Here is a 15826-nt window from a genome sequence, read left to right as displayed (position 1 = left end):
AAACTGAAATCAGCTGATTGTAGTGCAAGTGTACAAGAATATGAAAAAAAAACATGTCTGTTTGATTTTTGTTTTTTCTTTCTATCCACCTGCCACACAGATAACTGAAGACACTTTTTAAAGGTAATAACACCATTATAGTAACTGTAATATAATCATTAAATTTAGTACATCAATGTGTTATATTACTGCATTAGTGAAAAATGTAATGTGATTACCATAACATGTTACTTTGTATTAGTAACAGAGTCCCAGCGTCCCAGTTGAAGAGTAGCAACACTGTCCTGAGAGTCGAGTCTGGGAGCACATCTGTTTGAAGTTTGTCTGAAATTGGGTCACAAAACAGGACAATGATCCCAAACACAGCAGCAAATCTAGAAGAGAATGACATCAGAAGAAAAAATATGAAGGTGTTGCAATGGCCCAGTCAAAGTCCAGATCTCAGTCCAGCTGAAATGCTGTGATGAGAGCTGTGCATAAATGAATGTCTGCAAACCTCAATGAACTGAGGCAATGCTGTAAAGAGCAGGGGGCCAAAATTCCTCTACAAAGATATGAGGAATGATGAAGTCATACAGGAAGTGATTACTTCAAGTTTTATATGGTTCTACAAACCTTTGATAGTCACACATGTTTACACAATGTGTGACAGTTTCATATGTTGTGTTGATGTTCATCTGAGATTATTTTACACAATATTCTAACATGGTAAGGATCAGCAGATGTTTGATTGTTCTGATATGTAAAACCTTAGAATTTATAGATGGTGAATTTTTTTCATGATCACAGCATGTTCTTTTTATAATGACAGCTGTTATACCAGACTAGAGAAGCCTTGTTATACATTTTTATATTTGATGATGTTTTAACTTTAATTGTACATCACATATTAACCTGTGTAAAGCAAACACATTTCAATGTGATCCAAGTCCCTGCTGGAGTCAGTTCATTTCCATAGAGAGGCACTTTGCATCAGCAGCACCATGCTCCAGTGCTCTGGGAGAGTTTATAGTCCTGAGAGTTGAACACTGGATGACTGACAGCTGTCCTTCATCACAACAGAAGCCACAGAAATCCTCCTCATCAAAAACATGACTTTGATCTGCGTCCTCATCTGGACTCTCCTCTGCTGCTGCTTCACAGGTAAAGTCCAGAGAATCAAACTCCTCTCCTCTATCAACATCTGTCCCTCTGAAATGAAGCCCACAAAACCATGAAGCTGCTTTATGTTTTTGTCTCTGTATCCTCAGAGTCCAGAGGACAGATCACAGTGACTCAGCCTGGAGCAGTGAGCTCTGCTGTGGGAGGAACTGTGAGCATCAAGTGTAGGACCAGTCAGAATGTTTATAACAACGACTTTTTGAACTGGTACCAACAAAAAGATGGAGGAGTTCCTAAACTGCTCATTTATCGTGCTAGCACTCGACAATCAGGGATTCCAGCTCGTTTTACAGGCAGTGGATCAAAGTCTGACTTCACTCTGACCATCAGTGGAGTCCAGGCTGAAGATGCAGCAGTTTATTACTGTCAGAGTTGGCACTATCCTAACAGTCAGCATGTGTTCACACAGTGAAAAACAGTCGTACAAAAACCTCCCTCAGCCTGACTAAAGAGAAACTGAACTGACTGCTGCAGCTGGAAGATACTGCAGAGACTGATACAGTTCACTGACGACACACACACACACACACACACACACACACACACACACACACACACACACTTTATTTTATACTACCTTTAAACTCAAACTCTTCACACTAAAACTGAATTTAACTTCATCTTATTTATCAGCAGAAGTTGAAAAATGCAATAAAATATGCACCTCTGGTTCATCACCCATCATCACAGCTTCCCCCAAAGTAAATAATACACATATAAACGCACAGATCAAACAATAAACCTTCACGTTTAAGTATGATACAGAAAATTATGAATTCTTCAAATATTTGATAATCACATGTTTAATATGTTTGGAAAATTATATCTCGTACACGTAACAATTACAGCCACGGTCCCCGCTAGGTCTCACCTTCTCTTGTGTTTTTACTCTTTTCCTTTCCTTTTTCTCTCTTGGAGTCCTTCCAATTTTGGTGTCTGTCAATATGGCAGGTCCTCGCCATCCTTGGGAGGTCCAGCTGCTTCCTGACTGACACACCTGTTTCTCATTCACTCATCACTCACCTGTAGTAAAAGGACTGACTCTTTTTTTCTGTCATTGCTGTTACTAAATTATCGGCCCTGGTCCATCAAGATTATCACAAAAGTGATAGTTAATAGCGATGGCCAAATGAAGCTTTATGAAGCATTGAAGGTTGGATTGAAAAAGGGTTCATTACTCAAAGCTTTTCAACACAGAGCTCTTTGATGGCATCTGGTGAACAAAATTTAAAGAGCAGTTTTAATCTATAACTTGAAATGAACCACTTTATTAGAATTGCCCACTCCAGAGAGCTGAGTTGGCTTCTGTTTAATATCATGTGACAGTTCTACACTGTAAAACCCAATAAGTTAATTTAACTCAAAACCTTTGGTGAAACTGATTACATAAAATATTTTAAGTAACTAAAACTTAAAAATAAAAGTTAAATAAACACACTTTATTTATTAGCTTTAGATAAATATTTTTAAGTACCATTGATAAATGTTTTTATGTTATATCCACATTTTTGGTTTAGTACGCTCTACTTCATATTTTGAGTTTCAAGTACAAATCTAGCTTAAGTAACTTTTAGGAATTAATATTTAGTTTCAAAATGTTAACCATTTTAAGCTAATACAACTCAAAAATTTAAAATACAAACTCTTGGAATATCCAAATCTACTGTGTTTTGAATTTTATATATAAAAAAAAAAACTGTGCCCAAAATAATTACACTTGTAAAAACACAAGACATAAAATATATATTTAAGTTACAAATTTACTGAGTTACTTTAACACATAGCTTTTCTGACAAAAAGCCCAAAGACATAAATACACCACAACATGTTTTAAGAGTATTCAGATTTGATTAACACATGAGTATGGCCTTTTTATTAAAAAACAAAAGGAAAAGAAAATCCTGCATTATTAGGTGGGAAAACTGAATGAAAGTAAATTACCGTATAGTGCAGCTAATACACTGAAATATAATTGGTAACCTTTTTAATATGCCAATACTGTGGTTATGCAAAATGCACATTTGTAGAGTGCAATCACAGTCTCAACAACAGAGCAATAAAACAGAAAAATACTTCTTTAGAAACATAAAACAAAGTGTTATAAACCTCCTTAGCGCCTTATGTCAGTTATGAGTAGTTCAGGAGGAACGTTCCTTAAGTGACATTCAAGATTCCACCTAGAAGCCAGAAATGTAGTGAGATTGTCCTTCATTTTCTGTATGGATTTACAGTTATCTGACTAAAAACACAATCAAAATCAACTAAAACACAAGTGATGATGGGGAAAAAAAAAAAAAAAAAAAAAAATCACCCCTTTTACTTTGGATGTGGCTTTTAGATAATGAAGTATGAAACAGAGCCTGCAAAGATTTCTTTATTCTCTCTCTCTCTCTCTCTTTTTTTTAAAAACTTATCTGGACTTGGAAACATGATAAACTGAATTACTTGCTTTAACAGGCACTTGATGGCTGTGTAGGAATCCTGGACATTATTCTGCTGCCAAAAGTTCATTTTTAAGACTCAGCACTTTGGGCTTCAACTTCCCACCCTCCAGACCCATCAAAACTTTCTGAATAAAGTCAAAAGTTTTGGCCAAACATTTTGGGTAGCTTAGGTGCAGGGCGTAGGTAAGTCCAAATATTACTAGAAATGCATCAGCCAGGGTGGTGAAATCAATGATCATGTTAACCTTGACCAAAACTGCAGTCTTCTCAGGGCAGAAGAATGTTGCATTGCTGGTATTCGCTCTGATCAGGAGGAGTCCAAGTGGCACTTCACTAATATCTGGTCTATCAGTATGCCTCATCTACAGAAAACAAAATTACTACATGTTAGTGCATTCCTATTTCTCTTAGTTTCATCTATACAAGTCACATTTCTGGATTATTAGTAGCTCAGAAATCAATTGTTTGAACAACAAAAAAGCCACAACACACCAAAGATTTGAGAAAAATAAACTGACAAAAATAGTACTTTCAGTAAAGCAAAGTCATACCTCTTCGTAGCAATAACAACAGAAAGTCAATAGGAGTTATATATTTTTTTCATTTGTACAGTGATGTATGGTTGGGCTAGGAACATTATAGAAGGTCTACACACATTAAAAACATGTAGTGTTTCCCATTAAGTGACATGGACACTGTTGTAGACAGACCCAAAGCATGGAGATGCTTCTCACACTGTCAAAGTGTCATAATGTTTTGTGAAATCTAAACAAGGATGCTACTAAGATATTGTTCACAACTTTGTCCAAAACTTACACCCCAAGTTTTGATGAAGGTAGAGGTGTCTTCGTACAAATAGGCAGGGAGGGCATGAAGCACACCAGCACGTTGGGCATGGATATCAGCTTGTTCCTACATCACAAGAAAATCTTTAAATTATTGACTTACCTAGTCAAGAATGGTAGTTAAAATTGAAAAATTTGTCAAATTAAATAAAGCTCAAAAAACAAGACAAAAACCCACTAACCTGGAGATTCTAGCTTCTGAAGAGCTGACACAGGACATCAGACACGTTCCCTGTGCAAACAGCTTTCTTTCTGAATAAGCTCTGGAGCCGGGGAGCATGTTGGTCCAACACAGCATAAAAGTGGTTCTTCAGGTCGAGGTTTGTAATCCTGTGGAATTCTGCACAGATCTGAACACACAGGATAAATTTATGTTTACAAGTTTTAATTAGTCTATAAATCTTTGCAAAATACATCACAATCCTTACACTCCAAAGGCATAATTTGTTCACACAGGCCAGATAACAGAAGTTGATATAAAATACATCTTGTTAGATACAAGATTACCTGGGACTGGGATTTCAGAGTAGGCCAGCGATCCAGGATCTGACCTTTTCACTTTTCTCGACTTCATCTACAATCTGTAGTCTTAGCTGGTCAAGGTGAACAGCATCTTCACCCCTAAAAATTTACTTCTGCCCTGGCATGAACATAACAGTAAAACACAGAAGACAAGACAGACTACACAGAGAACAGAAAAGACACATAACCAAGGAGACACAGATGAAACATAACTAGCCCAGAACTCAACTAAACCTTAACTAATAATAACAACAATACAAGAACTTCACCTCATTTCAATATAACATAAGAAAGCAAAAATACAAAATAAACTCAAAATGCTGGGTCACAGACCCAGCCCCTGACAGAAAAAAAAACAAAAACCTAAAATAAAAACCTAGAATAAAATAAAACGAAAAAATAACTGTTTGGTAAATATATTACTGATGGATTCACCTTTACGTTAAACTAAAATAGACCAGGCACAACAATTTTACAGTTCAGAAGCTTCTACATTTATTTGCAACGTAAACCAAGTTCTACCGCCTAATTATGTAATGATTAATTACTGCTTTTGTAAGTGTGCCCTGTGCCTACAATTTTGCTGCCCCAGTTTTAATATGTACAACTCCAGAGAACTAAACGTAAGTTTCAAGTTCCACCAGTTAGCAAATGGGTTAGCCAAAGTCAATATCCATGTATGTGCTAAGTGTGAAGCAGCGCAGCAGTGCATATTGATTCAACAATTTAACCACAAGGCAGTTTATAATCTGCAAATCCAGAAACGCCTTCTAAAGACTTATTTTAAAATAGTAAGAGATTAGAAAAGTACGAGCAGTGCCTCTGCTGGGACTAATAATGTGTTATACTAAATGTGAGCTTATTAGCATAATTCATGCAAAACACTTGTTCATACTACTCAAAAAAATAAAGGTGTATTAACTTATAACAGGTTTTTAAGTAGTTGGAACTCATTTCATTTATCAAACTATTACTATTCGGTCTTACAGTGTACCTGACTTTGGGCTACTTATTTATGTATTGTTTATGTGATTAACAATAATTCTGATGAATAAACCTTCCTTGATTAAACATGTGCGATGATATTGTTTCTCTTTGCTTGTGACTTCTTGACATCTGTAAACATAAGAGATAAAAATACATTAAGTATAATGTTGTACAACACTCTGTTATGATAGGTTGGGAATGTGCTGTGCTGTGAGGTCCTGGCTCCAAGCAGTTGTGTAATGTTAAAATCTCCCAATTCTTTTAATCTTTGGGCTGAAGGAAGGACAATACTCGGTGTATAAATGCTCAATCAACAATACTTTATTTCCATATAATTCAACACTTAAGAGCATAAGAACCATCATGATGGGGAGACCTGCCTGCAGAGGGTCACAGCAAGTCTCAAAATGGTGACGGGTTACTCAGCCTTTTATAGCCTCTAGTAGCCCCCACCTAGTCGTAAAAGCCTAAACATTCACATTCTTTCTCTCACACGGCGCCTAAGTTATGACCTCGGCTCCCTGTCTTTCTGCTCTCTGTAAAGGTGGGGGTATGGAATGTGGTCGTCTCTTCTGCTATCAGAACAACAAGGCCTTCTGCACCCAACATTCTCTTCATGATTCAGCAGTATGCAATGTCAAGAAACCATGTAACACTTTCAACAGTGTCGAATAATACAGGTCAATCCAATAGATCTAATGATTTTCACACTCTTTTAAGTCAGAAGTATAATGCAAACTAAAACTACATACTGATCACACACTCTATATTAAGGGGTATAATATGATCTACAGCAGTATCATAATTCAACTACTTTGATTACATATATATGGTAACATATGATAACAGAATAATCTCACAGTAATTAACTAGTTGACAGGTACATTTAAATATAAGCTATTATAACTTATGTATAGTGTATTTCTTATGTACATTTTACCTGGAGGTAAGATTGCTTGTGAACTGGTAAAATAAAAACAATTTGGTTGCTACTTAAGGATAGGCAGAACGTCCTTATCTGACAGGTTGAAGGACTACTGTTGAAGGACTACTGCATATAAAACTGTTCAGTTAATACTAATTCATATCAGTTGATATAAAGGACAAAAATAATGTAAATATAGTAAGAAAATGGTTAAGAGTTTATTATTTTTCATGTTATATTAATGGCTTTCATGTTACTTAAGAGAACTGCAATCTATACATCAGTGATCGGCTAGTAAGCCTTTTCTGGGATCGATTAGTAGTGTCTCTATTCTCCACTAGGGGGCTTTCGCGCGTTCTCCTCACTGCAATAAACGACTGCATGAGAGATGCAAGTAATAATCACTCTCGTGATTCTTTTCCCCCTGTTTTCAGGTAAAAATGTTTAAAAGTTGATATATTTCCAATTTGTACACTGTTAAGATATTTAAGAGGTAATCCTTCATTGTTTTGTAAGCGTTAGAAGCATTATATTACAGTTTTGTGCACATATACGTGGTGGTTTTGAGCCTCAGTTTTGTACTGTGTAATGACCAGTAAGATAACGGCAGGAGCTAAAAACGCCGCTATTGTCAGCCATTTTGTCAGGAAACCTGTTCTGGCATTTATAGTAAGCAATTTAGTATTTTGGTTTATTATTTAGTGTTTTTCTTCCAACATGTGACATTTAGCAGTACAGAATGTGAAACGTTTCTGTTCATTTTCACTGCAATAAACGACTGCATGAGAGACGCAAGTCATAATCACTCTCGTGATTCTTTTCCCCCTGTTTTCAAGGGTGTAACACTTACTTGCTCTGTGATTCTCAACATCTCGCACAAAATCGCCACCAAAACAAAACACAAATTCAACCAATGATTCACTTCCTTAAACCACTGAATCAGGTACTGTAAAGAGTAGAAAGACATTTTGCTGCTATTTTTGCTGCTATTTTTTATAATCATATTACCATTCCATTAATTATTAATATTGATATTGCATTTAGATGTTTAAACATATTGGCACCCAATTAAGCTTTTATTACAGGTGCAGTTATAACCACTTTAAACTGTTGAGTTGAATTTATAATCTTAAATGTTTATATGCAGACTGCATTGTGAAAGAGTAACTCTGTGCCAAAATAAGATAGGAAGTTACATGTTTTTGAAGTTACATGCTTTGCAGGAAGTGAAACCAAAACCAGAGTCTGAGTGCGAGTTATTCTGAGGAGCTAGTCGGCGAGGTGAAATAGGGTGCGATTGTGGTTAGCACATAGACACACACGTAGACACCCACACACACACACACACTTAGTTAGAGGGAATCATTTATAGGTGAAAGTTTAATCATGTTTTGCTTGGGGTTGCTTTTAGACTATATTAAGATGAGCAAACATATTGGCAACCTTTGAAACCTTTGGAACTTCTGTTATGAAAATGATTATAATCATCTATACACAATTGCATTTTGTGCTTATGAAAGAGCTGTCGCTCCTTGGTCAAGTGAGGGTCAAAAACTTTTGGTTGGCGTTATGATCAGCCAATCTACTGTGAGTTTGACTGGAACTGTGGAAGGATCGCAACACACACTTACAAGACATGTATATCAGGTTATTTTTATGATCTCTTATTTGTTTACATTCTTTGATTAAGTTTTAAGTAGTACCATTTAAGTAAGACATTTATTCAATATATTACACATCAGTTTCAGTTGTGTATGTGCTGGCCTTTGTCTGGGGAGAAGGTGAGAGGTGAGACAAAGTGCTCCTGCGGTGATGACATAACCACATACTGACATACACATAGTAGTAGGCCCATTTTGTGGTAAAGAGTTCAGATTTAATTCTGCTATAACTGCAAGAGTGCTGGCGTACGCGACTGAGCTGTTTCAGGAAACCGATCTGCTGATTCCAGCGATAAGCGACAGCGGTGAGACGAGCTGTAGGGGAAGACACCTGTATGGAGGCGAAGACGCGATGTTCTTTTAAACTGTGTCAAAAGTCAACTGAACGTTTGTGGTTTTGGGTTGACGTATGCTGTATTGTGTCTGCTTTATGCATGAAGGGGGGGGGCTGTATTACCCCAACCCTATAAAACCTTTGTTTGAGTATTGGTAGACAGAGATCTGATGCTGTCTGCGAACAGGGTTAGATCTCTCCGCACGTGTGTCATTAAATCTTCGTCTAACTTCACCCGGCCGGATCAGTGGTCATTATTTTGTATTCCTCCTTCAATTTCTGAACCCTAACAGTACTGAAGCAGTGATGTAACAAATAAAGCTTCGGACGTCACTGATCAGGTGACTCTGGCTGGATGAACCAACCCTTGGCACAGTTAATTTTTATTAAAACTTCATGTGCTGAGGAAGATCATGTGATACAAACTAGAGATGGACCGATCCGATATTACGTATCGGTATCGGTCCGATACTGACCTAAATTACTGGATCGGATATCGGCGAGAAATAAAAAATGTAATCCGATCCATTAAATATCAAAAAAGCACCTCACAAAACTTGCTACACGCGTAACTCGGCTTATAACCGTAGCACGTCGGAGCAGTGTGGTCACGTGATAGAGCGGCTGTGTGTATTTGTAGCCTCGCTACCAAACCAGCATTTCATCTCTGAGGAAGTTATCCCAGAGAGAAGTAAAGCAAGTGTGTAAGTTCATCTCTGAATGTTAGTAAAGCGTTCCCATGTTAAGCTTAACAACCGATATATGGAGCGACTGCCTCTCTCTCTCTCCCTCTCCTGCTGCTACTTCAATCGTGAAACTGATCAATGATCAGCTGATCGGCTTTTCTGTCGGGAGTCCGTCTCTCTTCTTTGTTTTTGGCCCACTTTGCACCAGAAAGATGAAACCAGCGGCTGAACAACAGCTGCACGTTTAACCTTGATAAGCTGTTGTTAGAATTTATTTAATATTACTTTCTACACCAGGATCCTTTTCTACGTAGCTGACGCTGGTAACTATGCAGGGGCGGATCTAGCAAAGTGTAGCCAGGGGGGCCGATAGGGCATGAACAGGGAAAAGGGGGCACAAAGACATACTTTTCTTTCTTATTCTCATTTAAAATGTCTCGCTTTTAATAAATAATTATCTGAATATTACACCCAAAGTTTTAATCTGATGTAAAATGTATAGAAGTCCATTATTGTATATAGTAACTGTTAAGTCTAATATACCCTAGTAAGCTATAGTACTTTTTCCTTTGGGAAAGTACCATCTGTGAATTCTGCAATTCTGTTGAAGAAAGATGTTGAATCTATTTAATTATTCTTGAAAAATAATTTATTTCTGTGCACTTTTTCACACTGCATCAAATTAAAGTTGATTACGTCGATTAAGCATCATGAGGTGGAGGGTGGGGGGTGGTTCCCTATTTTTTTTTGCTGGGAGTTTGCAACCCTATTAGTTAGGTTGCTTAATATTTCTGCTAAGTACTCTTTAAAATACCAGAATAGGGAGGATGGAGTAGGTTTAAGTTTATTAGATTGATCAGTGTTGCTGAACTATGAAATATTTTGGGTGCAGTGTATTTTTTACATAGAGGTATAACAGAATAGCTTTAGTGTTCTTGTTTATTTAAACTTGAGTATGAACGTATACAAAATGCAGCAAGATATTAAAAAAAAAACAGTTTTATTGATTAAAAAACACACTATATCGGATTCATATCGGTATCGGCAGATAACCAAATTTATGATATCGGTATCGGACATAAAAAAGTGGTATCGTGCCATCTCTAATACAAACCTGAAGACCAGATTCTGAATGGTTGTTGTGTTTAAATAGTTTTATTGACATGTGTGAACATCTTCACAAAACCTACTTTTATAGCTGACCTGGACTAATAACAAAGAAATCTTTTGAACCGTAACAGAAAATTAACTTCATTTTTTGTGGCTGTTCACACATTCATTCTGTATGGTTGTATTCTATTGAGAACGTTTTTTGAGCTCTTCAGCCTCAACATCATATTACTTGTTAACTTGGTGAAAGTGCCACAAAACAAAGGCTTAACTATGTCACACCTGGCATATATAGCACAGAAAAAAAATTGGAAAACAGCTTCAGCTGACTGACTCTGTGTGTTTGCATATGTGTCCTGCCTCTCTGCTCACAGCTGTTAAGAGGCCAGTGTTGATGAGTGGCTGTCCAGGCCTTTCAGAGCCACTCACACACCAGCAGCACAATGATGATGTCACTGACTCTACTGCTGGCCACCCTGGGGCTCCTTGTTCAGGGTGAGACTCTCTGTGAAAACTTTGCTTCAGCATGCAGCCAGGTTCACCACAATGATGTTCTGCTATGATGGAGAAACTCTGGAACAAGCAGCACTGACCTTCTTCCATCTGTTCTCCATGTTAAACAAATGATCCTGTAATATTTGATCATCTTTTTTTTTTTTTTTTGCCTATTTTCATGTTTTCAGGTTCATCTGAAGATGTCGTCCTGACTCAGACTCCTAAAGCTCACTCTGCTGTGAACATTTATGATGTCCTTTGTTCTAACTCGTCAAACAGTTATTTCCATTGTTGCTGTAGAAATAAAGTGAATGAAGTGAAACCGAAAGATAAAAAAAAAAAAGTTGCACAGACTTCTTTAGCAATGCTGGACAAAGTTAGTCGATGCAACATTTTCACAGTTCATGTTAAGCTGAATTTTAATATTTTTGACTTTTTAAAAACTAATTAACATATTGTGTAAAAGCAAAAGTACACAGGGTGACCCGTAATAACAAATAGCTTAAAATCCATCAATGTTTGCTAAATGTTTGGAAAATGTTACAGTTATGTTGCCCCCAAAATACCATCAGACATGATGAGTGTCTGTCACTCTGTTAGCATCTGGACTAATGAGCTAAATGAACTTAATGTTAGGATTAGCTACTGTCTGTGCCACAACTTATATTATGTGACAGACTGATCTCTTTAAATGCTCTAAATCTTCAACAAAGATTAAATAATATGGAGTTGACAAACATCTATTGGAAACAACATCTACAAAACATTTCTTAAATAAAATGTATAAAACTGGTTTTAAAATTCCAGTGAGAGAAAATGATCAATATTTACATCACAAGACAGAATTTAAACTATGACAGTAAACTGTCTAATTATGAGATAAAATTAATATTTTATGTATAATATGTTAAAAATAATGTTAAAAAAATAAAATGTGGCTTAATAAATAAGTCAAATGTACTTACAGTTAACATCCAGTCTGGTTCCTAAAACCTCTGACTGTAGAGAGACAACTCTGACCCTGGAAAACTCAACAAAATAACTGATACAATTTCAAAGACTTTAAACTTCATATAAATAATTTTTCATATTTTGATTGTATTTTAATAACTTTATCTGCAGTTTTTCAGTTCTTCTTTCGTGTTCTGTGAGAGAAATCTAGTCTGGCTTAGATTTCAACATTAAAGTCAGGCTCAGTGCTGGCATGATCTCAACTAAAATAAATAAACTGTGGATATGTTACGTCCCCCCCGAAGGGATCTAGGCATGCGAGTGAGGGGACCAGTAACAAATGGGTCCGGAAACAGAATGAAAAGGAAAACAGACAGAGTTGTTCTATAATAATATAGTTTTATTACAAATGAGGTTAACTTAAAGAGCCGGCAACGCCGTTTTACCAATAATGCCAAAGAAATAAAGGAAACACTCGCAGCAACAAAAGAAAAGAAAACTACTAAACACAAAAAAGGGAGGCACTTCCCACTTCCTACTTTACTCCTCACCATGGGGAGACACTCTCAGGGCCCACAAGCCCATCTACTCACTAGTTGAAGGAGGCTGTCTGTCCAAAACCTAGCAGAAAAATGCGTAGAGCCACAGAGAGGAAAAACCACAGCTGTGTCCTGGGGAGAGAGGAGAGTGAGAGGAAGGGGGGGGGGGGTAGGAGTGGCAAGAGAGGAGGAGGCGGAGAGAGCGGGCAAGCACCCCACCCACACCCACCCACACACTCCCACAGCGTAACAGGATATAAGAACATATTTAACATTTTTACAATACAACATATTAACCAATGTCCTCATGTGTTCTGTCTTCATAAATATTCCAACTTTAAAGTGTGAATGCCAAACTTAAACAGCCAAAGAGATGACACAGCGAGTCACAGTGGTAAGAACTGGGAACACTGGTCTCTCCTTAGTGTTTCTGATACTGGGGTCTGGGAGCCTCACAGGTCAGAGGGCAGCTTCTTGTGCTCTCTCACCTCTGATGATGCTGTCAGTGATCTTTGAGGACAGCCTCCAGTCTGAGGGGACGTCCTGCTGCAGCTCCAACCACTTATTAGAGAGCATCAAGTTTGTTTCAGGTAAACCTGATCAGTTGTGAACTTCATTGAAAAGACTTCAACTCCTGCTGAGCTCAGTAACTATGGCAACAGACAGGCATGGCTGCTGAACCATGACAGCAGAAAGTTTCAGAACTAAAGATAAAAAACTTCAGTTTTAACATTTTTTTAACAAATCAATACAAAAATTAAAAGGTTAATCATGAAAATGAAGTCAGATGGATATTTTCGGCTTGCTTTGTATTTATTTTGCACCTCAAGCCAAAAACTCAATAGAACAAAAAAATAAAATAATAAATGTCAAATTGTATATGATGTAAATATATGCAGTGAGTGTGAAACAGCTGCAGCTGACTGACTCTGTGTGTTTGCATATGTGTCCTGCCTCTCTGCTCACAGCTGTTAAGAGGCCAGTGTTGATCAGTGGCTGTCCAGGCCTTTCAGAGCCACTCACACACCAGCAGCACAATGATGATGTCACTGACTCTACTGCTGGCCACCCTGGGGCTCCTTGTTCAGGGTGAGACTCTCTGTGAAAACTTTGCTTCAGCATGCAGCCAGGTTCACCACAATGATGTTCTGCTATGATGGAGAAACTCTGGAACAAGCAGCACTGACCTTCTTCCATCTGTTCTCCATGTTAAAGGAATGATCCTCTAATGTTTGGATGTTGATTTTTCTTTAAACTGGGTTTTTCTCAATAAATCTTCTTCTCATTTTCATGTTTTCAGGTTCATCTGGAGACATCGTCCTGACTCAGACTCCTAAAGTTCAGTCTGCTGTTCTAGGACAGACTGTCTCTATCAGATGTAAAGCCAGTTCAAGTATGAGTAACTACCTCCACTGGTATCTTCAGAAACCATCAGAAGCTCCTAAACTGCTCATTTATTATGCAACAAGCCGTCAGTCTGGAGTTTCTGATCGTTTCAGTGGAAGTGGATCTGGGACTGACTTCACTTTGACCATCAGTGGAGTTCAGGCTGAAGATGCAGGAGTTTATTACTGTCAGCAGGATTACAGCCGCCCGTTCACACAGTGAAAAACTGTCATACAAAAACCTCTCAGCTGAAGAGGAACTGATCTGAAGCAACAGCTGCAGAACAAACTAAAAGACTGGGAGGAATGATTACTTTAATATTTACTGTGAAATTTTATTTGTGTACACTCAGTTTAAGTTTAACGTTCATAAATTTATCAAAAAAGTTTTTAATAACATGAAAAAAACAAAACAAAAAAACATGAAGTGGTGTCCCCGAATAAAAACATAAATGTTTAATGAGTTACAGAATACGGACACAACACTGGCTCCAGATTTTTAACACATGAACATTATTTTTAGATGACTATTCTTCTCTGTAATCTGACTCATTCTTAGTTTCTACATTTATAACAATGAGTTCCAATGAAAAGACATAACTGGAAGGTTCACAAAGAAAAAAAAATTGTTTTTGCTCATTAAATATTTTTATATTAATCCAAGTTGTAAAATATAACAAGCTGTTATTAACAACACAAATACTGTTGTCAGTGTTTCTGCACTGATAAGTAGCTCTTTTCTATTTGTAAGCTGTTAAATATTAAACTGATCCTTCTGTGGAGCTCAGCTGCAGTTCTTCATCACACAAATCCAAAAAATCACTGTCGTCACATCACAACTAGTGTCTATAATATTCTAATATTCTGCTGAATAACAAATGACGCAGGCTGTTATAACCGTATTTGTAGGGAATGTGTTCATTCTCATGTCAGTGAAGATTTAGCCTCATTTGGATATTTCCAGCACAAACGAATCACTGTTACTGTTGTAAAAACCTAAAGTTATTTAGTCAGTTTAGTCGATTTCCAAAGTATTAATGTAGACAGAACAAAGAACTAAAAAGTTTCTCTTTAAAATAATATTTTACTAATGCTTAAAAGTACGACATTAATATAAAGTCCTACCTAAATCTGAAACCAATGAAAATAAGATGTGATCATCCTCCTGACAGACTGTGGTCTTTTTCTTGTTTTAAGAGGTTTAGTGAAGTGAGTTTCTCTCATTTTGCTGTAAAGACTAGAAGAGATTAACTTTTATGTAAGTTGATTAAAGCAGACCTGTAGTTTCTCACCTGCCTGCGTTCCTGTGTGTTTGTTCTGTTAGTCTGTTCTCGCCGCCTTCTGTGAGTCACTCAGCCTCTGTTTTGTGTGCTTTAAATCTCAGACTCCTTATCTCCACCTCATCCTGGACAATTAGAGATCCTAAGTCTCCACCTGCTTCATCTCTGCCACCACCAGCTTCTAGACTCTTCTCTGCTTTGTTGCTTCATCAGAGTTTCACTGCCAAATAGTTCATTAATCAAACTTCAGTAAATCTGCATTTAAATGATCTCTGTTTAAACATACAGATGACACCCTGCTCTTTAATTTTACTTATTGGGTTTTAGGTCAGATTAAAATGTAGATCATAAAACAGCTTTGAGACTAGAAATTATGATGAGCACACAGATTATCTATGGTTGACATGACCTCAACATCTTATAGAAAATATTTAGTATATGGATTTAAAATATATTTAACCATTTCACTGCACATTACACTCGATGTGTCCGTTTACATTT

At 37.0% G+C, this 15826-nt stretch overlaps 2 long non-coding RNA genes and 2 gene segments (V, D, J or C); 3 read left to right on the top strand and 1 right to left on the bottom strand.

Annotated features, from left to right (window-relative positions):
• The first annotated feature begins 1091 nt into the window (after positions 1-1091).
• LOC116324050 lies at positions 1092-1573 on the top strand. The segment is given in 2 exon segments: positions 1092-1143; positions 1251-1573. Coding segments are annotated over 2 exon segments (375 nt in total).
• A 2721-nt stretch (positions 1574-4294) lies between these two features.
• Positions 4295-5286, bottom strand: LOC120435732. The gene is made up of 3 exons (XR_005609871.1): positions 4958-5286; positions 4633-4800; positions 4295-4517 (listed from the first exon to the last, which is right to left on the bottom strand). It is a non-coding gene; the product is annotated as an uncharacterized LOC120435732 (long non-coding RNA).
• Positions 5287-7273: 1987 nt separating this feature from the next.
• Positions 7274-12776, top strand: LOC116315883. Its single transcript, XR_005609869.1, has 3 exons — positions 7274-7318; positions 11050-11170; positions 11359-12776. It is a non-coding gene; the product is annotated as an uncharacterized LOC116315883 (long non-coding RNA).
• An 807-nt stretch (positions 12777-13583) lies between these two features.
• On the top strand, positions 13584-15736 carry LOC120432753. The segment is given in 2 exon segments: positions 13584-13749; positions 13961-15736. Coding segments are annotated over 2 exon segments (360 nt in total).
• Positions 15737-15826: the final 90 nt, after the last annotated feature.

Source organism: Oreochromis aureus, linkage group 22, assembly GCF_013358895.1.
Source record: "Oreochromis aureus strain Israel breed Guangdong linkage group 22, ZZ_aureus, whole genome shotgun sequence".
NCBI classification, from domain to species: domain Eukaryota; kingdom Metazoa; phylum Chordata; class Actinopteri; order Cichliformes; family Cichlidae; genus Oreochromis; species Oreochromis aureus.
The sequence above is the reverse complement of the archived record's forward strand: the minus strand, read 5'-3'. Positions and strand labels throughout refer to the sequence as shown.